At 46.0% G+C, this 26,381-nt stretch overlaps 1 protein-coding gene across 4 annotated transcripts in view; it reads right to left on the bottom strand.

The window, feature by feature from the left end:
* The window catches only part of LOC147880875 (uncharacterized), a 79,143-nt gene that overhangs the window by 40,911 nt on the left and 11,851 nt on the right, over nt 1-26,381 (bottom strand). For all 4 annotated transcript variants that reach the window (XM_087402440.1, XM_087402439.1, XM_087402437.1 and 1 more), the window contains exon 2: nt 23,205-23,264. In XM_087402440.1, coding sequence (XP_087258566.1) covers nt 23,205-23,264 — 60 coding nt within the window. The remainder of the gene's footprint in view (nt 1-23,204; nt 23,265-26,381) is intronic.

The raw sequence follows: 26,381 nt of genomic DNA, 5'->3' as shown, positions 1-26,381 counted from the left end.
AGGAGAGGAAGGAGACTTGGGAGGGGCTGAAGTAGATCTCCACTTGGTGCTACCCAGCCTCCACCTGAACAAGGGGTACATGCTTGTATGCTCGAATAAAGAAATCCTTCCAAGGCTCTCGCCCAGGCAAAAGTCCCCTTACCACAAACTTGCAAAGTAAAACCTTCTGAACAGTTGTCTGAACCGAAGCCTCGAATCGTCTTCAAACAGACCCTACAAACATTGATCAGTACTTCAATTGCCTCCAGATCTTGTGTATCAATGCCTTCAGTGTGTCAGCTCCTCCTGTTGCCTCAGTCCCTCAACGACCATGACATCTGATACCATGTGAGAGTGGCATGTGCAAAAGCATGCAAGAAGGAGAGAAAGACAGAAAGAAAGAAATTTTATTAAAGGTCCACGGAAGGCCATACATGGCCTATGGGACACAAAATCATCCGAAAGGAAAATACATCATCAACGATGCGCCAACTAGGTGGCCTCATCGTAATACAGCTAAGATGCCAAAAATGGCTACAAAATCCTAGATACAAAATGAAATGAAATAGAGTACCAAAAATGCCTAGATACAAAATGTAAAATATGAAATATGAGGAACATCGTCTTCCCTAAGGGGTCTGTGATCCAAATAAATGATGGAAGTCATGGCCATCGACCATGCCTCCTGCCATGAGTGTGAAGATCTGGGCAAGTGTCAAGTGGGCTGCTGGCGGTGCCAAGTCTCCATGGAGCAATCTCCTCCGAAAATCTGCCATCATCCTCCGTCGTCTAGAAATAAAGCGACGGGTACGGCCTCTGTGTAAGATCATCCTGCGGTGTTGCCGGATCATGTCATATGTACATCCTCGGGGTGGAACCATCGGTGCTCTCTGGCAAGATGGGCTATCTCTGTGCTCATGGTCCTGCACCTCGTCCTGCTCCTCATGAATAACCAGGTCTCTGGCAGGGATGCGACGGTGCTCTCTGAGGAATCTCTCTCTGTATCTGGTGATCTCCCTGATGAACAACGCTAAGCAATACTGATCCTCATACTCCATAATCCGAGAGAGAGGTCCAAATCCGAGAGAGAGAGAGAGAGAGAGAGAGAGAGAGAGAAAGAAAGTCTATTAACGTCCACGGGAGACCAAGAGGTCTATGGGACAACATGAAAGCCATCTACATCAGCTCAGGGAGGGCGCAGGGCAGCTCCCAAGGAGTGCAAAAGCAGCTCCATTTATTTAGAGAGTACCTATATTGCCTAGATAAAGCATACACACATATATATAGTTGGCCTTACATCAGTTTAAGACTGAGAGTCTTTTGGTTTTGATTTAAACTCTTTAATGAGTGCTATCCCGTCCCGGTAGACTGCCCATTTACCATCCTTCCTGGCAGCCTGAACCTTTGCTAATTCCTTTGCCTTATCCTTCAGTTGAGCCTTGGTGAGTTCCTCGGCTATCCATATCTTCGTCCCTTTCAGCTTGTGAGATTGTCGCAAAACTTTTATACGTATGTCTCATGAGTTGAACTAATGATAGCATGGCCATTACGTTGACCGACATGAACTACTCGAGCTTCACTGTCATCATCTAGGTTGTCAGGATTGTCATCAGCATCTGCTGTCCAGTCGACAGTAGGCATGGCTGTTTGGACATGTGCTAAGGTATCACTAAAAGACTCATCTTCTTTATACCATCCATCTTGAAGCCCCCCGATTCTAATTTTCAAAGCATTATCCTTTCTAGCTGCATGTTCTTTAATCTCTTCCTAAATATCAGCCTTGTTGACCTTTGCATCAAACTCCACAGTCACTTCTTGCTTGGCTGTCTGAATTTCAGTATGCACTAGATTCTTGACTGCAGAGACTAGTTGGGGAGTAGGGGGGAAGCATTGCATGACTTTATAACCTCGTCAATGACTTCCTTCTTACCAAGTTTCTCCAAGACTTGAATTCTAGCTATGGCATCCGTTAGCTGCATCCTCACTAACTCTCTCACTTGATCTTGTAGGAAGTGAATTTGTTCATGATATCCAAGAATTGGGCGGTCAAAAAGACCACTTCGTTCATATATATGTGCATACGGGGAAGGCGTCTTGGCTGCCACTGTGGAGTATCTGGCTTTGTTACTGGAGGCTGTTGGAGTGGAAGGGGTTTTTGAAGAGGAGGAAGGTAGGCTGGGCCATGTTTTGCTGGCCATATCTCCTGTTGCCCCCTGGCTGAGCTAACCCCCTAGTTGGGCTGGGGTTTCAGCCCAGCTAGGGGTTCCTAATTCAAGAGCTTGCTACAACCAGCTAGGCGGTCAAAAAGACCACTTCGTTCATATATATGTGCATACGGGGAAGGCGTCTTGGCTGCCACTGTGGAGTATCTGGCTTTGTTACTGGAGGCTGTTGGAGTGGAAGGGGTTTTTGAAGAGGAGGAAGGTAGGTTGGGCCATGTTTTGCTGGCCATATCTCTTGTTGCCCCCTGGCTGAGCTAACCCCCTAGTTGGGCTGGGGGTTCAGCCCAGCTAGGGGTTCCTAATTCAAGAGCTTGCTACAACCAGCTAGGGGAGCAGGGAGCAGAAGCGGAACGGGAGCAAGAGGTACGGGCATACGGGTACGGACAGGAGCGGGAGCGGATACAAGTACGGACAAGAGTGGGTACGGACGGGAGCAGGTACAAGTACGGACTAGACAAGAGCGGAGACGGGAGTAGGTACAGAGTGCCTACAATCAAAGACTACAGTGTGAAGAAATTATGATAAAAACTTTTTCTCCTTAAATTCTCTAAAAGATCTTCTATTTTCATCGGCATACGCCTTAGCTCTATCCATAGCTTGGCGGCACATGCTAGCATCTCCCGCATCTGAACAACATAGTTCGTGGCACTAGGCCCTTTCTAAGGTATTTCAATCGTAGTTGGATTTGCTGGTCTATAACCACATAGTTCAACTCGAATGGTCTCATTCTTGCGGAGGAATGATTTTTATCATTGTAGGCAAATTCCAATAGATGTAACCACTTGTCCCATGTACGTTGCCTCAATGAAACATATGCTCTAAGCATATCCTCTAAAGTCTGGTTGACTATCTCCATCTGACCATCCATTTCAACTCCTTTCCAACTCTGTTCTCAGTGCCTAAAACACTGCAGTCCAAAAAGGACTGGTAAATTTAACATCCTTGTCTAACACTACGGATCTGGGTAGTCCATGTACACGAAATATATGTTTAATAAACAGATCAGCCACTTGGGGGGCACTAACTGACTCCCTAGTTGGAATGAATTGAGCCATCTTGGTAAGACGATCAACCACGACAAGGAAAGAATCATATCCACCTTGTGTCATAGGCAAACCAACTATAAAGTCCATGGAAATGCTCTCCCATCTACCTAATGGTATTTCCAAGGGCTCTAAAAGACCACGTGCCTTTACCTGCTCTACCTTACTCACTTGACACGAAAAACGACATGTCACATATCCATGAATATGTTTTTTTATTTTTTGCCAAAAGAAATCTCACTTCACGAGATCATGTGTCTTCTGGACACCTAGATGTCCCGCACACAAGCTATCATCGCACTGTTGAATGACCCTCTGCTAGAAATCATTCTGATTAGGTACTACTACGTTGCCATTTCGTACGATCATACCATCCGCTATGGTATATCTTGCATAGGTTTGCCCTTTTCTGGATGCCCCGTCATCCTTTTTCTCGAGTTTAATGACATAAGCCTTAGGCCAAAGGTTCTGGATGAACTCGTCCACTTTCTGATTTTCTCTAATCTCCGGTCATTAGAGCACTCTCTAATACCATGAAACTCATATTATACATAATGCGCGACAACGCATTAGCAACTTTATTTTCAAACCCTCTTCGGTACCAAATCGTTATGTTAACCTCATGCATGAGCTCTACCCACCTAGCTTGGTCCTCTCAAGTCAAATTGTTAACAAAAATGCTTCAAAGTATCATGATCTACATCTCCATAGAACTCTGAATCGTACAAAAGCATGGATAACAGCGTACAACTCTAATTCATGAGTTGGCCAATTTCGTTGAGAGGGAGACATCTTCTTGCTTTCAAAGCTACTCGCCTTCCCTCTTGGAGGAGAACTCTTCTCCTACCGCAATCCCAGTTGCATCAGTTTCTATGAAAAACGATTTTTAGGGATCAACAATTTTTAACACCAAACGAGAGACCACCGCCTTCTTTATGGCGCTAAAACTCTCTGGTTGATTCCATCCCCACACGAACGGTACTTTATCTGAGGTTAAATCAATCAAAGGCGATACTACTTCAAAATATCCTTTGATATGCTTTCGATAAATCTAGACAAATCCCAAGAATGATCACAAAAGCAGTCAAACTCTGAGGGCTAGGCCAAGTTAGTATCGCAACTACTTTCTATGAATCCATTTTCACCCCATCAGGAGTAATAATGAACCCCAAATATTCAAGTCCTACGATGCACAACACATTTTTCTTTTTATTTACATACAGACTGGCTTTCCTCAGAGTATCGAACACTTTTCTTAAGTGTTCACAATGTTCCGCAATACTTTTGTTGAAAACAAGGATATCGTCAATAAAATGTACTACAAACTTCCCGATATACGGGCATAGTAAATCATTCATGAGCATGATGAATGTAGCTAGAGCATTGGTAAATGCAAACGGCATTACCAAAAAATTGTAATGTCCAAACCTACTTCTAAAAGCTGTTTTATGCACATCTTAGGCTCTATCCGGATTTGATGGTAGCCACAAATAAGATCTATCTTACTGAAAATTATGGCTTCATGTATTGCATCTAGCAAATCGTCAATCTCAGCCATCGGATTCATGTGCTTAATAGCACTAAACTGTTCAGTCCTCTATAATTTATACAGAGAAAAAAAGTATCATCTTTCTTCTTCTTCAATATCACTGGCAAAGCAAAAGGTGAGAAACTGGGCTGAATGTGCCCCAGCTTGAGGTATTCTTCCGGGTGCCTCCGCAACTAAACTTCTTCAGTAAAACTTAACCTATAGGGAGGCCTATTTACAGGTTCTTCCCCTGAAGTTCAATCTTATGTTGAACATTCCGCTCTAGAGGTAAACCATACGACAACTCGTCCCTAAAACAATCAAAGAACTCCTTTGCAATCTAATCAGCCAACTTGGCCATCTCCCCATCTTGGGTAGCATCAGTGTTAGTCAATGGACCATCAATCGACTCTACCGATGCTGAACAAAGAAAAAAAAACTCTTCCTGAGTTTTTTGAGCTTCCACACGGAAACTAATGGTCCCTGAGTCACCTCGCAAGACATATAGCACATCGTTCATCTTGAACTGATAAATGTGCTTTTTCCAATCAATAGCTAGAGTCTTCTTAGAATGCCAATTCCCAGGGCTATATCTACGTGAGCAAGTCTGGTAATTTCAAAGTCCGCATAGTCCTGAATCCGAAGTTCCAACTTGGTAACCCTTTGGTCCCATACTTCAATTAAACTTCCATCTGCCATCCTCACTGTATATGCATACTTATATGGACTAGTCTTTAATTTCAGCCTCTTTACGAGCTTGGAGTTAATTACATTGTGTGTTGATGCTCAATCAAACAATACTTAATTAAGTCTGTATCGCTAAAAGCTGTATATCCCATTGATGCGGGCTTAGATAGGATATTATCGGGGGCACTGTTTACTAACTTAGCAACAAACACACACAATAAAACAAGTATTGACCTCTAAGAAGATCCCGCTAGCTGAATCTGCATCTATTCCGCTCTAGGACTTCCCTCCATCTCCACGCCGTACTCTAAGATCACCATCTCAGCCATCCAACGATCCTTGTTCCGTGGACAATCTTTACACTAATGAGTCTGAAGGCATCCAAAGCGCAAGCCTTCTCTCCTCGCTTTCTCTTTTTGTTCTGGGGTCAAAGAAGATTTGACCAAGCCCAAGCTGCCATTGGAGTTACTTTTCTTTTCAACCCAATGGTGGTACTTGGTTTAGAAAGAGCCTTTGCTGGCTTTACTGCTTGGCTTGGCCACTAGGCTGTGAAACATGCTCTGCAGGAGATTTCAACCTGACTTCTGGAGCTTTCTGAGTGTTGTGGCTGGTTTTGATATCTTTCCAGGCGTGGGTGTTCTATTCTAGGCTGCTTCTGGGCTGTGCCAAGGCGGAATCAGCTTATCTCCACAGGATCTAGGGTTTTCAAGCCAAGGTGACCTTTGTTCTGTAGATTTCGGGTAGAAGAAGGCTTCTCTTTGCCTGTTTTTCCGTTTCCTGATTGGTTGCTGGCTAGTTATTGCGTTTGGGTTTCTTTCCTCACGAAGAAGGGTTGATTTATGATGTTGGGCAATGGCCTGTTCAGCCGTGTTTGGCTGGTTGGGCACTTGGATGTGCGATTGCAGAAGTGGTTCAGACAGTGGATGCTATTGGGGTCTCTGTTGCATGCTTTGGTTGGAGGAGGATACAGGATTGCCTAGGGATTGGATGCCGTTCACCATTTGAACTTGAGCAGGGAATTACAAGGTGGGCTGGATGGGAAATCTGAGGGCGTTGGTTTGCCTGTGGAGCAGCTTCCCAGAGACCTTTGTAATCAGCCTCTTGGCTTCAAATGAATGTTAAATAAATACCGCAAGGGGCGCTAGCGTTTGGAGCCAATCGGTGTCTTGTTTCTGAGTAGGAGCGCTCTAGCTCCCCTTTGATTTGTTCTGTGGTGCATCTTTACTTGTCTATTTACTGTGTATGCTGTATTTAAGTAAATCCTACCACCCTTTACGTTGTTGAGGCTGGTTTCAGTGGTTCCGTTGCTGGGACCCACCTAACTTCTTCAAGAGGGGAGCCTATGTTTGGCTTGGTGCAAGTCCAACAAACTAGGTGAAGAAGACAGCATACTATTCAGTAAATATGTCACACAGGGAGAGATCCGTGAGCCTTACTGAGAAGGAAGAGCAGATGTCTCAGTCTCTTGGTCACAGATGCAGAGTTTCATGAGTGCTTTCACACAGTTCACACAGGATCCTCGCTTCCAGAAGATGATGAACTCAGATGTGCAACCGAAGAAAAGGAAGCCTGACAATGGGGATAGGGATGTTGAAGCTAACAAGCGACCACATGTCACTTTTCAGGATCAGCCCTCTCAAATCCCCTATGGTTTATATGAAGCTGGTAAATGTTTTATTTGCAAAGAGGAGGGACATCGGTCTAGAAATTGACCCAACCGTAAGAGGAAGGAGCGGGCTAGTGACACGGATAAGCCACGGAATGTACCGAAGGGCAAGAGTTCCTAATTCCACAACGGGGTATCTACGGCTAATTTTGTATAGCGCAGTATACAGGTACCCAACGGGGTATCTACGGCTAATTTTGTATAGCACGGTATAGGTACTTGTAAAACGAATTTTGTATGGCAGAGTCTGCCGGATGATGTATACGGTTTGCAGGATAGTGTTTTCCTACTACTTTTGGATAGGTTTCGACAAAATGAGATTGCTATTTTTATCATGAGGTTTCGACAAAAATAAGAATGCTATTTTTGCCATGAGGTTTCGGTAAAATATGCATGTTATTCTTGCCATGAGGATTCGACAAGACTTGACCAGGCTGCTCCAGGTGAAATGCGACTTGCCTTTTCACGCTTTTAGGCTCTGTAGAAGATTTCGACCTGACTTCTGGAGCTTTCTGGGTGTTGTGGCTGGTTTTGGTATCTTTCCAAGCATGGGTGTTCTATTCTAGGCTGCTTCTGGGCTGTGCCAAGGCAGAATCAGCTTATCTCCACGAGATCTAGGGTTTTCAAGCCAAGGTGACCTTTCTTCTGTGGATTCCAGGTAGAAGAAGGCTTGGCTTTGCATGTTTTTGCCGTTTCCTGATTGGTTGTTGGCTAGTTATTACGTTTGGGTTTCTTTCCTCATGAAGAAGGGTTAATTTATGCTGTTGGGCAGTGGCCAGGGAGGCTATAGATTGAAGAAACTCCCTGAGAAGTATTTGGTTGTTTGATTGCACCAGAGTTCAGCTGTTGAGGGCTTTGTCTTGCAGTTGGTCAGCCGTGTTTGGCTGATTGCGCACTTGGATGTGTGATTGCAGGAGTGGTTCAGACAGTGGATGCTATTGGGGCTCTGTTGCATGCTTTAGTTGGAAGAGGATACAGGATTGCCTAGGGATTGGATGCCGTTCACCGTTTGAAGTTGAGCAGGGAATTACAAGGTGGGCTGGATGGGAAATCTGAGGGCGTTGGTTTGCCTGTGAAGCAGCTTCCCAGAGACCTTTGTAATCAGCCTCTTGGCTTCAAATGAATGTTAAATAAATACTGCAAGGGGCGCCAGCGTTTGGGGCCAATCGGTGTCTTGTTTCTGAGTAGGAGCGCTCTAGCTCCCCTGTGATTTGTTCTGTGGTGCATATTTACTTGTCTATTTACTATGTATGCTGTATTTAAGTGGATCCTACCACCCTTTACGTTGTTGAGGCTGGTTTCAGCCACCCTACCTGATAGTGTGTGGGCCACTAGGCGCGACACCTGCTCAGTCAGCCAGACTTACGATTCTACATGATCCACCTGTGAGACCTCTTCATAAACCTCCATTGCTAGAGCTTTGCCCTTATCCATAGAATCTTAGGTCTAAAGGTGGTTTTGTTTTTTCGTTTTTTTAATAACACTCACACTAACCAAACTGAAATCTTCAAAAAAAGAACACTCCTAGACTTCCACTATATAGGCATATATCAAACTGCAAAATTATAAACTTCAAATTACCAATGCTTTTCCCTATACTAGGAAAATTCATGCAACCCCAAGTAATCGCAAAGAACTACTACTACAATAAAAGGAACTCTAGAATTCACAACACAGACAAGCTGAAATTTAAACAAAGAAAGGAAGTTCCCCTGGTCATGTTGTCTTAATTACGATCTCTTGTCCAAGGGAATAGAGGTGAAGCTTATGAAAATTGGACGGCCAAATCCACACTAACATGACATTGTCTGCCACTCAGTAAGATCGTAGTGAGAGGAAAGTTAGTGTATGTCCCTACTACTTTTCCTCCTAAAAGAGAAAGAAGATGAGCGTAGAGAGAGAACAGAGTCGACAACCGATTGGGTACTTACACCCACTGAGGGCCCCCTCCCCCAATCAAGGGAGAATTTGCTTTATACTTGGAGAACTGGAAATACAAATAACACTCTTCGAGAGAGTATGGAAACGCGCTTCTGAAGAGCACATTATGCACACATATTGCAGACCCAAAGACCTGAGAGGCAAATCCAACCAATACCGAGACCTTGATGTTGTCCACACTAACGATGTAGGGCACTTCTGCAAGGCAAGGAAGAGGCTTGTGCTGTCCATCGGTATGCATGATTACTGCATGAGTGAGAAAAGAAAGAAAGAAAGAAATTTTATTATAGTCTTCGGAAGACCGATGGGTCTATGAGACTGAAAGGAAACCAAATGCAAATCACAGTAAGAATGGTGCTACTGAAACGAGCATCATCACCCATGCTGAATCCTAAGTCTGATAATAATCAAATCAAATACATATGGATGTAACAATGAAAAGAAAAGGACTGGAGCGGAGCGGAATCCTCCGTATGTCATGTCGCCCTAGCTGGTGCATAGCCGATGATGGGACACTGGTGCCCGTCAAGGGGTGCTGTACGTCTCAGTCTCCTGGACGAGGCTCAATGCAAGACCAGAGCCACCGTGACTCCCGTGGGACGTATCTCGAGTCTAAACAATGACGGGAGGTCCCCCAGAGTGATCTCTGTGTCCCCTCGATGTCTCGTGTGTCGTGCTGCGATCGTCGGGTCAGGGTCTTTGTCACGTCTGCGGCTAAAGACTGGACGATCAATGTCACTCGATGGGAAGAACTCTGTGATCCTGCTCTGAGAGGTGTGATGATGTGGCCAAGCCCCATCGCCTGAGTAATTACTCTTTGTGTCGGACCCCCTCGTGAATGAAGGCCGCGAGGCATCTCTGATCTGGGCAGGCAAGGAATCTGGAAAGGAGCCCAGAGCTGTCTCTGAAGAGGCAGTGGTAGCGACCTCGGATCTCGTAGTACACTGGGCACCTAAAAATAAAATGCTCCTCCGACTCGACCTCTCAATAGTCGCACAATATGCATAAGCGATGCTCCCTAGGAATCCCCTCTGCTCTGCCGCTCTCTATGCGGAGGCGGTGTGATGATACCCAAAACTGTCCGATGACAATCCGTAGTGAGTGAGGCATATGAAGCTCGGTGTACCCCGATGGTGTGATGAATCCCTCCTCCGAAATACGAAGACAATAATCTCTGTACACTGGAAGCTCCCTCAGCTCTAACTAGGTCCTAAAGGTGTGTAGCTGCAGGAGATCCTCACGAATGACCTGGTTGGTGTGTGGCCCGATCGGGATGGTGGGTGGGAGTACCGGAGGGGCATCTAAACTGTACTGAAGAGGAGGTATCCTATCGATGTGAAACCCTAGTCTCACAAACCATCTGTGAGTCTGTGCATACTGGCATCGCTCGTCTCCCTCTGCTGCCAACCTCATGGAGGAATCGAGAGCCAACCATGGCAACCTCTGTCTCCCTGATGTGCAGTCCCCATATGATCTAACCCGATGTAGATATATAATGGTATGAAAGGCTGCATCTAGCTAGAGTGGAGAAGCACCAAACTCGGCCTGAATGATGTGATGTGGTACAGACGCTTTCCCCCGAATCATCTGTGAGAGCATGAGGATCTGTAGGCGCTCCATGCGTGTCCACTCTATCTCTGACATGTCAGGCCCCCAACAAGGGCTGCCATACATACCGGCTGGTCGGACCAAGGAGTCGAAGACAAGAGCCTTGGTCCGAGGGTCCTGGAAGTGGGAGTGGAAGCATTGTCTCTCTAGCCGAGCTAGTGAGGCGTATCCCTTGCTCAATCTGGCCTGCATCGCTGGTCTCATCGTGAAGATCGGGCCGGAGAAGAAGACCCCCAAGTAAGTGTATGAGGATACGATCTCAACTGGTGACCCACTGAAAGTAAAAGTAAACAACTTCCGTTGTATGTTTGCTCGAGAGGTGTTAAAGATCATAACCTTGGTCTTGCCAAGGTTGACCTCCAAATCATGGGATAAACAAAAAGCCTGCAGTGCATCCAAGTGTCGTTGGAGCTCCTCGGGTGTGGACGACGAGAGTGCCACGTCATCTGCATAAAGAAGAATCCTGATGATGATCCTGGCAAGTGAGCAACCGGTCCCTCCGAACGCCATGAAAGTCTCAAGCTCATCGATGTAGAGGCCAAACAGGGTCAGTGATAAGGGACAACCTTGTTTGACTCCTATGGTACTCAAGATCTCATATGTCCAACCTGTGCCTATCCGAACTCGGCTTGAGACTCTCATACAGTGCTATGACTTCCCAAATGATCTCCTGATCAAATCCCAGTGTCTGTAGGTGTGTGATGAGAAGAGCTCGAGGTACTGTGTCAAAGGCTTTGCGGAAATCCACAAAGCAGCAATATACCCTCTCCTTCCGTGATCTAGCCTCCTCAATAACACTCCTGAGTGTGAGTATGTGATCCATAGTCCCATGGTCTCGCCTCCTCTCATCTCTGCGAACAGGCTGACCAACGCATCCAATACAGCTGCATAGATCTTGGACATCACATGTCCAATCATGATAGTCCTGTAGTTACTCGGGTCCATGGGATCCCCTGTCTTGTGGATGGGGGTGATGGTGTTGAGTGTCCAGGTGCGGGGGAAGCCAAGGCAAACACCGTCATTGAATAGCTTTGCTAGGATCGGGGCTAACGTATCGATCCCATATGCGATAAACTCAATGCATAGCCCCTCGTGATCCTTAGCTCGGCCATTGTGCAGTTTCAATGTCGCGTCCTTGACTCCCCCTCTGGTGAACAATGAGCAAGTGGTGGGGCGACGTGTGTGTATGAGATCTGGAGTGGGCTGGTGTGGGACATCATAAAGATGGTGTGCACACGTGTGCCAGACTCTCGTGTCGGTGAGGGGTGATGGAGACCTACACTCAAGGAATCTTCACCAAAAAACCTTAGAGTTATTGCTGTACAAGATGTGCAGCAGCTGCTCCTCATTTCGACGAAGAAATGCCTGCTTCTTCCGACGTACGAGACGTCGGTACTTGCGTACCATGTCTGGTGTGTTCGGGAGGTGACATTTGGTTTCAAGTCGCAGCTGTCGGCGATAAGCCTTTCACTCCGCATCGTACCAATTGTTGCAGGGTACAAAACCAAGAGGTGGTGGTCTAGTGGACCATGTGGTGTGGGGAAAGATTTGGAGGGCAGCCTCATGGAGTGTGCGACTAATCAGGGCAAGATCGATGTAGGTTAGCAGTCTGTTTAGGCGTCTAGAGTAGGCCGGTGAGAAGCTGTGATCAAAGTGTATGTCGTGGTAGGTGTCGTGCTTCCTATGTGGTGTGTGTGGTGTGGCTAAGCGTGGGGTGGTGATAGTGAAGAATAGGTATGTGTGATCAACTCCTGGAGGGAGTGGTGCTGCGGTGAAGTTGGTGATACATGAAGTGAAGGTAGGGGATCCCATGATGTAATCTACTACACTAGTGCCCCCCCCGTGTGGGAAGCAAGTAAAGCCACCTGAGAAGAGCCATAGGTCAAGCCCGTTGTAGATGATGAGATCATGCATCCTGCCCAGATCAAGGAGCACGTGTCCATATGGTGTAATAGGCCCATGTCGGTTCGATGAGGTCATGGTCATACCTACTCCGTCTAGGTCCATGTCTGGTAGCATGATAGAGTTGTCTCGGAAGTCCAAGAGTAGTGCCTAGCGCGTGCTCGTCCTGGCGTTGAAGTCCCCAACAAGGAGAACTTCCCCGCGGGCTGAAATGTCTGGGATATCCTAATGTAAGGGTGCATATGGCGATGTCTCACCCTCCTCTCGTGCCACTCTGGCGAAGTGGGATGTGTCTAGCAATGTAGCATATTGCTATGAAAAGGTCACGCGTGTCTGTGCGTCGGATCCAAATCCACATGAATCGGGAGTGTGCATCCTTCCTCTTAATGGAGATGGCTCCAGTGAGGGAAGACCTGTACAATACTGCGACCCCGCCTGATCCTCGAGCTCCTCCTGTATCCCTCGTCTCATCCCTGAAGGCTAACTCCCATGTGTAGCCACTGACTATCGGTAGTGGACGCTCTAGGCTCTGGTGTGTCTCCGTGTAAAAGACTATGTCTCGTCCTGTATAAGACTCTGAGAAGTTCCCTGGGTCTGACCATAAGGTACCATTACAGTTCCAAATGGTGCAATCTAGGGTCTCGGAAACCCGAGTCTCATAGGCCTCGTCCCCCTAGGGGGTACGGGTGGGAGCCCGAGGAGTGCCGGTCAACAACCTACCATCTCAGACCACGGCCAATTTTCCCTCCTTGCGGGCAACATCCCGCTGCTGCAGAAGAACTCGTCGCTTCTCAATCTGTAGTCGTGTCAAATCCTCGTCCATGGACAAGATGGGATGCTCTCGTAGAGCGGCTCGGCGTCGGAGTGTCGCTAGTCGAGCATGTTAATCTTTGAAGCGAATGACTAGGGGCTGCTATCGGTTGGGATCTCTCCCAACACGCCATGCTCCCTCTATGCCATGGTCGGGGACCCCCATGGTAGTGGTCACAAAGGTGATCACCTCCTCCATGGGCGTCGTAGTGGTGCTGGTGCTGTCTCGCGTGATCCCTCGTATCCAGATGTTGAGGGCCTTCGAAGCCCTCTACTGCTGCTCCTGTATGGCGGCTGAAACGGTTGCCTTTGCAGGCTCCCGTTTCGCCACGTCCACCCATCTAGTTATCTCTGCTATAGCCGATTGTATCGTGGCTATCTATGCCTCCATCTCTGTGACTGGGGTCCCTCCAGGCACTGCTCTGAGGGTCCCGAGCTCCTCTCGAAGCTGTGTGATGTCGTGCCTGAGTCCCTCGATAAGGGTGCCCTGCTCGTGTATAATCCGGGCCTGCTCCTGGGTGTATCGGGCCTGCTCCTGGGTGTATCGGATCTGCTCTGCCTGACAGGCCCGGATGCTGTGTATCTCAGCCAATAGGGAGTCCCAAGCATCTTGTGGGGGCCTAAGATGTCCTGGTCCAGGTGGGAATTGGATCTCGAGAGGGGTTGATATGAAGGTTGTACTGAGAGTGAAAGCTAGGAGTAAAAGATTCTAAAAGAGAGCTGAGATAAGACTGAGATGTAGAGGTGAGAAGTGAGCTGTGCAAAACTGTAAAGAGCTGCTGAAACAGTACCCAAACCTTACTCCGTTTGCTGGTCGGAATCCCCGACTGTTGTACTGCGTAAACACCTTCTAGGAGGGCTGAACTGAGGCCACGAGCTGAGGTTGATCAGAGGCCAAACTCTGGAGGTGTTCAGGGCTACACAAGAGGGCTGGAGAGGAGATTGCAGGACTGCTGAAGGCTGGGAGGCTGAGTGAGGAATGAGGGCATGGAGGCCCCCTATTTATAGGGGGCTGGAGGGCTGAGCCAACCTACTGACTTTTCAGTCAGCTGTTTGGGGCTGGTTGGTTGGGCCCTTGGCCCCATAAAAGTAGCCCTTGGCCCCATAAAGGTGGCCTAGGTAAGGGTGCAGGGCAGCCTATAAAGGCAGCCCTTCCCCAGCCCATTTCCTTCACTTGTTCTAGCCCTGAGGGAGCCCAGAAGGGCTCCTATCCTAGGACCGAGACCTATCTCTAATCCTAAGATGGAAACACTACCCTACTGTTCTCTAGTGGGTACCCGTGGACAAGGACTGACCTTCTGACTTGATCGAAGGCTGAGGCGCTGACCTGCGTAGCTTGTGTCTAACTGTCCCTGGACAAGGGCTCACAAAGGGGTCACAGCATACGATAAAATCTACTATTAGGGAACTATAACGCACTTGTCGATGTAGCCAGTGTGTCACCTTGCACCCTAGTGCAGAGGTGCATGTGACATTCCCTCAACTTGGTGGTAGGTTCATTGCTTCCAAGTAGTCCACCAAAATTTTTGGGAACTCCTAGAAAAAGTCTACGTCCAGCCACACTGCTTCATAGGTACCTCGATCACGAAACTTTGTATACAACTCCCGGATCCTGCATCCTCACCCATGCTTCCATTTATGAAGAAGGATCTGCTCTGGCTGCAAAACTTCGGCTTCATCAAGAACTTCAGGTTGCTGCTCGTCGAAAATCTCGGTAAGAGGAGGTCCGAAATACGGCGATGGAACACATTGTGCATTGTCCAACTGTTCAAAAGGCGTAACTTCATGGAGACATCATTGATCTTTTGGATAATAGGGAATGGTCCAAAGCTCTTGAAAGACAACTTAGGGCATCGCTTGCCCACTTGATCAATCTTTGCTTGACATCTCATATGGTTTGTTAGCCTGGCGCGTGTACCATGCTTGAGCTTTGGCGATGCGGGTTTTCACTAACTCCGTAATCTCTGCCATAGATTCTGTGGTTTTGTTGGCTTCAAGAGATGAAGTAAGGAGTGATGTAAACTGCCTTCCAAACGCCGCTTCATAAGGTGTGCGACCAATGCTCGAAGAATAGATATCGTTCAAAATGGCTTGCACAAGCGGAAGAATATACTCCCACTTTCCCTGAGCATCATGACAATACGATTTTAAAATATCAAACGCCATACCATTATACTGTTCCATCTCTCCATTTGATTGCGGATGGAAAGCGCTGGACATCTACAGCTTAGTACCAAATTTATCAAACAAGGCTCGCTAAAAATTAGACGTGAATTCGGAGTCCTTGTCGGATGTGATGGTCCTTGGCAACCCTCCAATGGGATACTAATACTTTATGAACAAACGAGCTATGTCTTCAACGTTGGTCGTCTGCTTACAGGGAATAAGCATACAATATTTACTAAAGCGACAAACAATAGTAAGACAATGAGTGCTACGCGTACGTGCGGATGCTAGAAGTGGTCCCACGAAGTCCATGCTTATGTCCTGGAAAGGACTGTCTGGGATTGGCAATGGCATAAGTAAGCTAGCCGCCTTCTTGTGGGAAGCCTTGACCTTTTGGCATATCTGACAATTTTGAACATAGCCGTATACATCCTTCCGCGGCTTTGGCCAATAGAAATAGCGCTCTAGCTTCTCAAAGTACCATTGATACCTCGATGACCTCCGGTGAGGGCGTCATGGGCATCATAAAGAAGTAACTGCCGTTTGCCTTTGAGCATACATAATCTTTTCTTATAGAAAATCCAACCGTCCTCTACTAAGTAATGGACGGAAGCTTTCTGTGTAGATCTCGAGTCCTTCCTTCCCACGTGATCTCCCACACAGGCTTCCTCTGTCACTTGCTTCCCTCTGTCGCTCTGATACCAAATAATACTTACAATAGATCAAACGACCACAATCACGGGCGATGGCACACAATCTATCCACCCAACCAACCTTTGGTCAAGCACGCTCAAAAGACCACACGTCCATTTTGCCTCCTGCAGGCTTTACCAAAGCCCTCAGATCCCTAGATGGTTCTTGCCACATGTCACAATTTTGAACCCTCACTAAATGCACCATTTTACCCCTCTCTTGGGATCCTTTTAATCCAATTGCCCCTAGGCGTTTTTCTTAAGTAGGTGCACTTCGGCTCCTAGCCTTGGAACCACCTAGTCTCCCTCATCAAGGACCTTGACATTGACTCCTTTGACCATATGAATAAAGCACCAAGGACGTGAAATTATGGGACTTTTGATTTGCGACTCCCGTAATTTGCACGTGACTACCTTGAGCCTCTGGGACGCGAGGGTCCGGCCATGGGGCGGGACTTGGGAAATTAAAATTCCTAGTGGGCCCTTGTAAATAGTGAATGTGCGCCTAGTTACTAGGCAATTAATTCCTAGGGCCAAAGTGTGCAACAGGGGGGCCAAACGAGTGGTGTAATTAAAAAACTGCTTTTAGGAGCCAAAAGAGTGGTGCAATTTAAAAAACACTGCTTTTTGGAGTCTAGGGCTTTAAAAGGGGGAGGGAGCCCTTCTTTTCGATGCAATTGGCCAAATCAGTTTCAAAGGAGCCAGATCATCAGTTTGGAGCTTCCAAAACCTATCAAGGAAATTCATTTTTACCCAAGGGCCAGTTTCAAGTATTCCAGAGCCTGCCAGGGAAATTCGTTTTACCCAAGGGCCAGTTTCAGGTGTTCCAGAGCCTGCCAAGGGAATTCGTTTTTACTCAGGGGCCAATTTTAGGTGATCCAGGGCCTACCAAGGAAATTCGTTTTTACCCAAGGGCCAGTTTCAGGTGTTCTAGAGCCTGCCAGGGAAATTCGTTTTTACCCAGGGGCCAGTTCCAAGTGATCCAAGGCCTGCCAGAGCAAATCGCAATTGATCCAGGAGTCCGTTGCAGGTGGCGATTTCTACCAGGGTGTCTATTCCAGTTTGTGATTTGCTTTTGGGCTCTTCCAGGCTGTTCCAGGTGCCTGCGATTGGTTCTAGCGCTGTTCCAGAAGTTCTAGACTTGACCAGGCTGCTTCGGGTGAACTGCAACTTGCTTTTTCAGGCTTTCAGGCTCTGCAAGAGATTTCGACCTGATTTTCTGGAGCTTTCTGGATGTTGTGACTGGTTTTGGTAACTTTCCAGGCATAGGTGTTCACTTCAAAGCTGATCTTGGAGCTGTGCCAGAGCAAAATCAGCTTATCTTCGCAGGATCTTGGTTTTCTAGCCAAGGTGACCTTTCTTCTAAGGATTCTAGGTAGAAGAAGGCTTGTCTTTGCTTGCTTTTGCCGTTCCCAGGTTGGTTGCTGGCTAGTTATTGCGTTTGGGTTTCTTTCCTCGCGAAGAAGGGTTGATTTATGCTGTTGGGCAATGGCCAGGGAGGCTATAGATTGTGGCAACCCGCTGGGAAGTGTTTGGTTGTTTGATTGCACCAGAGTTCAGCTGTTGAGGGCTTTGTCTTGCAATTGATCAGCCGTGTTTGGCTGGTTGGGCACTTGAATGTGCGATTGCAGGAGTGGTTCAAATAGTGGATGCTATTGGGGTCTCTGTTGCATACTTTGGTTGGCTGAGCATACAAGATTGCCTAGGGATTGGATGCCGTTCACCATTTGAAGTTGAGCAGGGAATTACAGGGTTGGACGGGAAGTCTGAGGGTGTTGGTTTGCCTGAGGAGCAGCTTCCCAGAGACCTTTGTAATCAGCCTCTTGGCTTCAAATGAATGTTAAATAAATACTACAAGGGGCACCAGCATTTGGGGCCAATCGGTGTCCTTTTTTCTCAGTAGAAGCACTCTAGCTCCCCTGTGATTTGTGGTGTGTTGCAAATTTGTTTGTCTATTTACTGTATATGTTGTATTTACGTGGATCCTACCACCCTTTACGTTGTTGAGGCTGGTTTCAATTACAAAGTCGGTCCTGTAAAGGAGAATGTCGACTAACCCTTCCAAGGTCATGTTACCTCAACTAGAGCATAACAACTGGGCCCCAACTTAACCTACCAGCCAGCCTGGATTGCCACCATAGCCAACCTAACCATGCCTCCACATGAACATGTTTATCCATCCTCACCGGACGGCCACACTATTAGAAATAAAACCCCTACATAGAGTATCCCGTAACGGAAGACTGATAAGCATCCCTACGAATTACACATGGAAGTGTTTCACTACGAAATCTAACTTATTTACTTGTGTGTACTTCACAATCATAGATGTGTGTGCAAGCCAGTAAATAGACAAAGCATCCAAGACAATATAGAATCCACAATTATATATTTTCTCCAAAAACCAAACACTATACAAAAGAGATGTAGAGTCCCACCAAACCGCACTCCTCTGATCTTACCAAAGCTCTCCTACTAACTGCCTGGCACTCCAAGATCTCTGAGCCCACGAGCTCCTCTGAGCATATGTAGACTCTACAGACCTACATGCCTCCTCCACCTCCTGAATGTAGGCCCAACGGAAGCCTTCCTACTGCTCCTTTTTGCTCTCAATATGCTGCTCCAAGTGATAAGGTATGAGCCCCCAATGTTGTACGGAAGATAGTCAATGCCATGTCTTCCTCTTGCCCCTCCTGCTCAGAGATGGTCAATGACCTCCGGTGTGACATGCTTGCTAAGATTGATGGCTATAGCAACAATTGCAATGAAGGTGTCCTTCACCCAACACTCCCAAGGCTCACCTCTGTAAGAAGATGGTGATTGTCGCGGCAATGGAACCACTGAAACCGGCCTTCAATAAACAAAAGGGCAGTGATCTTCTTCTACTCAGTCATAAACTTCATAAATAGCCACAATGCAAGCTTCGGTCACTTCAACCACTTAGGAAAACTTAAAAACAAACTTCAACAACAACAAAGGGGAGGCTAAATGCCTTGGCGCCCCTTAGGGTATTTATTTAATGCTTCTGAATGGAAGTGCTTTGCCCCAAGGGTTCACACCTGCACTGTTCCTCTCTGCAAATCCTCTCTTTGTCTTCAAGGCATCTAATCCAGATGCACCACTAGAATACCAACAGGCAAGGCATACTCAAGCATCCACTTCTGATTTGACCCAACTGAGAGGCATTCAGGCACCTATAGGAGTCCTGAAAGGATTGCAAACAACACACATGCACTACAAAAGCTCCAAAGCAAGAAAGGCCAATGAAAAACAGAACCTGGAACCAATTCCCGCTGTCTGTGCCAAACGGGTGAGCTCTTTCCTCACGCCTATCCTCCGTCCAAACTCCCCACGGGGTGCAGGAGACTTCTAGCTACCGGGAGAAGAGAGAAATGAAAATAGAGAGCAGGAGGAGGGCAAGGAAAGGCTGGAGAGGACCACAAGTATGTAGATCTGCCCCAGAACCTCAACACCAAGATATGTGCCTCGAATCCTCGCTTCAACCAACCCGTACAGCAGCCTCAGGGGCTGCACCGTACAGCTTGTACTGCTGTACGGACTGCTATAAATGCCATCCTCCCTACCACGGGATCCGTGCCAAGCACCATACAGCACCTCAAGATGTGTGCATGCAGCAAGGATGCCTCAAAAAGCGTGCCAAAGGAAAGGGAGCAGCCAGAGCAGCAGCACAACAGCAGGAGGAGCTAGAAAATGCAATGAAAATGCATGAGAGAGCTTATGCTAGACCTGCCAACCTCCAGGAGAGTGAGGGTAGAGAGACGGTACGTGGAGGAAGAGCATGCACCTACATGCATGACACTTGGCCCTTCATTAAAGCTCTAACCACCATACCAAGGACAACGTTGGTTGTCCTTGGGCCCAACTTTTAGACCCCTCTTTAAAGCCTTTGCCTTGCCCCTAGGACCTAGTGGTGCACCTAGACTTTGCCCCTAGGAACTTCTAGGAAGTGTGCACTTCCTCTAGCCAGTCCCTCATCGCCAAACCATTACTACACTTAACATGGTTAACCCTACTCACATGAAAGGCATTGTGTATGGTCCAAGTGGTCATCATTAATGCATTGAAAAACCACTTCATCTTCAGCTTTGTATACACTTTATCCTTGCCTTTCATCTTCCTAAGTCGTGCTTTCTGGAAACACAGCAGCACCCAATTGCCCTCTATCAAGAGTAACTCGTGGCAATGCTTATCTATTGCCCATTTGTGCTTCTGTTAGCTTTTCTGAAGGGCTGTTTTGACATCCTGGTAAGCAACATCCAAACTTTCCACAAATCTGTCCCCTTCAAAAATCTTCTCTTTCATATGAAGAATGGGAGGTACCTTCCGTTCTCCTGCCACAATTTCAAAGGGTGCTTTCCCTATGGATGAGTGTACAATGTTGTTGTACGCAAACTCAACAAGCGGCAGACATTGTTCCCATTTCGATTGCTGATCCGAAACATAGCACTTGAGAAGATCAAGGGCAGTGGAATTGGCTTCTTCTGACTACCCATCAGATTCAAGATGGAAAGAGGATGAAAAATTCGGCGTGGTATCCATATTCTCAAAGATACCTCTCCGAAAAAGACTTGTCACCCGCAGGTCTGCTGTAATTTTCTTCCTTACGGGAATAATGTGGGCCTGCTTGCTGAATTTGCAAATAATGGTCCATATCCCATCATGTCCCGACAGTGTACGAGGAAGATCGAAGATAAAATCCATGGCAATGATCTGCCAGGGTCGATCGGGAATGGTAAAGACTGCAGCAGTCCATCCAGCTTCTGTCTATCATATTTCACCTTCTGGCAGGTGATGCATGTCTTGACATATGTCTCGACATCCTTCCTCAATGATGGCCAAAAGAAATAGTGCTCCACAGCTTTGATGGTGGCATCAATGCCTCTGTGTCCTGCATAGGGTGGAGCATGACTCTCTGTCAACACTTTTGGCGTCAATTGTTTCGTGACACACATTCTGCCATGCATCATCAGGAAACCGTCTTTCAAAGTATATTGCTCATGCCTCTGACCATCAACAAACTGATCGTAAATCCGAGAAAAATCAGCATCATTGGCATATTGATCCTTCATGGCATCAAGCTCATCATGATATGCAATGGTTAGGGCTGAAACTTGTGGCTTAACAAACACTGCATCTAGGGTGGGCTTTCGTGAGAGTGCATCTGCAACAACATTCTTCTTCCCAGCAACATCCACAATCTGAAAATGAAACATAGAAAGAAAATTTGCCCACCTCATATGCTTCTCAGACAACTTTCTCTAAGTGGGAAAGTACCGCAATGACTGATGATCGGTCTGAACATGAAAAATCAGCACCTAAAAGAAAATGCTTCTAGGTTGAAAGAGCATGTATGACAGCCCACATCTCTTTCTCATAGATACCAAAATTCATTTCAGCGTTCTGGAGCACTCTACTCTCGTATGCCACGACTCTACCATCCTACATAAGTACCCCTCCTACGCTGATCCCACATGCATCTACTTGGACAGTGAAGGGTTTGCGAAGATCTGGCAAAATAATAACAAGTTCTGAGCAGAGTTTCTCCTTCAGTAGGTCAAAAGCTGCAATTTCTTTGGGACCCCATCTGAAGGTGACCCCTTTCTTCTATAAGGAAAGCAAAGGAGATGCAAACTCTGCAATAAAACATGGTTAACCCTGGGTTAAGCATGGGGTGAGTTACAAAGATACTTTACATCACTTCTCACGTCCCAGTGACACCGTACGCCTACACCAGGCATCCGTACCGCTGATGTGGCCATCCGAACTGTTGCTAACATCATCCGCCTCCTATAGACCTGTCCAAACAGCCAGATATTTCTACTTGTTCTGCCCACATGGCAGCCCCATATTCTCTCTTTGTTTTGCTGTGAGGTGCTGCCCATGTGGCAGCCACATCTTCCCTCTAGGCATGCTGCCCACATGGTATCCAATCGGATGCCCATGTGGCAGCTCCATCCTAGGTCTCCCTCCCCTAGACGCTCCTCATTTGGGGGCTCACGGGTGGGGAGGTGATCAACCCTAATCCAACACACACCCACAATAAAGCTCTCTCTCACTATAAGAAGCCAAACTTTAACATGTACTGCATCTATATGAAGCAGCTTTCAAGGTCATTTTCACAAGTACTTGTGAATGGACAGTTGCAACTATTATGCATGCCTCAGTTCCTAAATCATTCATAGTTCCAATCAGTGATATAATGGCGTTTGCATAAAGGGTGTCCAAACAATGTGGAATTGCAGATGAGTCTTCCTCAAAATCATTTGAAACCTAGAATAGGTAGTCTGCCATGTTTAAAATGCACCTCATATAAGTATCAACGTTTTGAAAAGTTTTTGACAAAGGGCAAAAGGCGCATATGCTCAGTTTGAAAAGATGTAGGTTCTTGCCGTTGATTATTTAAAAGATGTTGAATGATCTGTCCAAAAGAGCTCCACCCTCAGCTGAGCTGAGCAATGGAATCTTAATCTACAACCCACAATCTGCTTTCTTATTGTCTCCTTGCAAACCTGAAGACAATGCTTTACAGCGCCAGCAAGCAACGCTCTAGGCATAGAGATAGAATGGGTATTACCACCAGTCATAACAGCATTCAACGTAATTCCTATTAAATGAAAATGCCCATGCCATAGGCCGTTCAACATAGATAATTCTTTGTCCATTATTTTTAAGGCAAAACCCTAGAAGCATGAAAAAATGCCAATCTATTTCAAAAGAACAAGCTTTAGTAGTACACACATTACTCTATGTGATACTTGCATTCTCTAGACAAATCCTTAATAAAAACATGTTTGAAAATTCACGAACAGAAAATATGCTACATTTACAATCCAGATCCAAGTCAATTAGCTCCAATATTTTGGGACATTACCATATGCATCAAAGGTCCGCAATAGTTGTTGATTAACAGATAAAAGAGGGAAATGTATAGCATACAACCTGCACGATCTGTGCTTCTCCACCAAGAATCTGGAAAGGTACAAGGGAAGCTTGGGGACTCTGCAAAACAATGCGGTTACATGAATAACACAATTATAGAAAGTTAATGTCAAACCAGAATTAGATGGAGCACAATTGCATGATGCAGCATTACATGAAGCAGCATCAGATAAATCTTTATATGTAAAAAGTGCACATCAGTAAGCGGGGTATCCTGGTTATTAGCAGGAAGAGACCTTTTCATTCTTCTGCCTTAAAAGTCAGGAAATAAAATGCGCGAGCTTGGAAATTGCTGGTGGCTACAAAGCATCTATTCATCATGTGAGCTTAGTATTGCTACTGGTTTCATTCTGCTTGTACAATTTGATAGATATCTTTAAAGGCCTTCAGGTTTAAAGTCAAATGGACTCTAAGAGCGTTACAAGGAAGCACCATATCTTGCGATCTCTATGTCATGACAAGAAAAATGACTATTTAGTTAATTCATAGCCATTAGAACCTTATTATAGTTAGGCGCCAATTTGATGGTGCAGTTATATGTTTGTATTTATGATCGATCAAGCGGTGTAAATAGTACCGCTACACTATGTAACATTGGCCAATGATTAGTAATAAAGATGTGCACACACGTGTCTACATCCTAGGGGCAATAGGAAAGGGAAGGGTGCATTAGAGTGCCTTAAAAGGTAGGTGCAAGAGTCATAGGCTAATGGTAGGTCTAAATAGGAAGATGGAACTTGAGTGATCTCAAGGGACATTAATGAAGGGGTACTCTAAAACCGACTCGCTCATAAAAGACAGCAATTACAGCTCATAAAAGACAGTAATTATACTTTCATAAGCTCTCCCTCACTCCCTCTCTCTGTAGATGCACTAGGGCCCACGACAAAACGTCGGGCTGGACCCCCCGAAAAAATTCATGAGAGAGAATCTATTACAAAAGTTCAGCGTAGAGCTGTCTGGTAACCTCCTTCTTCAAAACGTGAAAAATCCCCTTTATTACAAGAGCTTCAAGCTCATTTCAAATTGGCAACATGCCACTTGTCTAAAATCTAGACTAAGCCCTATTACATGCCACTAAGGGCCATTCTGGAGTCTTCAAAGCACTTGGTCACACGAACCGCCTCCTAGATGCTTGTCAGGCTCCCGTAGCGCTTAGGAAAAATAACTCTTCCTAGTACCTGCAACAATTAATTAAAGCGCACCACCATGGCACCCATTAATTGTTAGCGCTTTGCATGCAAATAACACACTGTGGACTAATTCTAGTCACGGTGGGCGTCCCCACTGAACACATGTGCACACCTAATAAATATAAAAATATATATTTATTCTCTAGTTGACCGGAGTCAACACTCTTGATTATAATTAAGGAGCTTTGACCAAGGGTCGAGGCGCCTTAATTATAGCCAAGTCTCTCCAACCGAAGTTGGCACATCTTGGTTAACCGGGGTTAACCCTCTTGGCGCATGCCAAGTCTTGTTGACCGAAGTCAACACTCTCTGACCGTAGTCAGCTCTATGGTTCTCTGGTTAACTGCAGTTAACCCTCTTGGTAATAAACCAAGTCTCCTTGACCGAAGTCAGGTTTACTTGACTAAAGTCAAGTATCTTTGACCGTAGTCAATCCTTTGACCATTAAAATAACTCTTTGACCATAATTAACACATATAAAACTCTTTAATTATGATCAAATAAATGGTCAACTGTACTTTGACTTAGGATATTTACATTGTGGTGACATACTCCCCTTCATTGTGGTCATTCGTAGCATTCTCTCTACCACATTGCATTCATCCGCCTTCTCTCTCCCACCTTGCACGTAGATCGAAAGAGAAACGAGTACTCTCACGAGGGCGCTCTTCCCCCTTGGAGGGCCAATTGGCATTCAAATTCTGCATGCATTCCACACATTCGCATTCTCGAGAAGCCTGGTTCTTCATACTCTGTCAGGGTTGCAGCATCTAGTATTGAAAGAGCACTGGGGGGTGAGCAGTGTAGGTAGCAAGTCTGTCAAGAGGCAGCGGAAAGGAACAAAAGCAAGCAAATGGAATCAGATATGACTAATACGGAAATGGGGCCTGAAGGTGAGCAAAAGCCTCACTGGTTTGAGCAGAATATAGGAAATGTTAGTAGGACGATGGATGAAGGTTCAGCAAGGGTATGGCATGGGCAAAGTAGTGGAAGCAAAACCTTGCCATCAATACAAGCCTATTATATGATGGCTAAATCTTTAATAACATGAAGAAGATTGGGTGATACTGAGGTCTAAGCGCGAGATTGTCTGTACGCAGTAAGACTGAGCTCTTCACAATGTTGCCTTGCCCCTCTTGCTCAAGTCCTTAACTTACCAAGCACTAATCTTGTCTGTACACCAGTCAGACTGAGCTCTCCACAATGCTGCCTTGCCCCTCTTGCTCTAGTCCTTAACTTGCGAAAGACTAAGATACTAATTTTAAATTTTAAAAAACCACTAGAAATTGCCAATGGGGTTCTAGCATGGTGGTTGAGAGGGGTGGGTGTGCGTGAGCGCGTGTGAGTTCGACCACCAGCTAGGCCCCAAAAGGCAAAATTTTAAATTTGTAATTAAAAAAACAACTAGAAATTTAAGACACTAAAAAAACTCTTCACTGCTTTCCTAACCAAGTACCCTCATAGTAGAAGAATCCGGCTACTTGACTGATTTATACAGTATTAAATTTTATTTTTAAAGAATCAATAACTCCCTATCTGGTTGTTTCAGAAAATTTCTTTTGAACATTTCCAGCTAATTATCTAATGCTGCATTCAGCTTCTTACCAAATATCTACTTCGAAGCTTTGGAAAGCTATCTGATGATGCAATCATGAGGTGGTCAAGCCAAGATCTGAAAATTCTTTGTCAGAACTCCTCTGGTTGCATAAGAAAATCAAGAACTGATTGTCCAACAAGACAAGACTTGGGAAGCAGGAGGGCGATCAGGAAAAGTGAAGCTCAGCGTGGCACAAAATATGGGGCTGATCAAATTGTATCTAGATTTGTGTCACAATGCAAACCAAGGAGCATAATTTGTAGCCAAGAGATGATTGAGATGTTACAAGAAACTGGTAGAAATTGAAGTCGCCTCGTCTGCAAAATACTGCTGGCAAACCTGAAGACAGAGGAGAGATTAAGGCCCCTGGCTCAAGTGATGCGGTGA

Source organism: Dipteris shenzhenensis, chromosome 31 (genome assembly GCF_047967505.1).
Source record: "Dipteris shenzhenensis isolate YYH24624 ecotype China chromosome 31, Dip_SZ_1.0, whole genome shotgun sequence".
NCBI lineage: Eukaryota > Viridiplantae > Streptophyta > Polypodiopsida > Gleicheniales > Dipteridaceae > Dipteris > Dipteris shenzhenensis.
The sequence above is the reverse complement of the archived record's forward strand: the minus strand, read 5'-3'. Positions and strand labels throughout refer to the sequence as shown.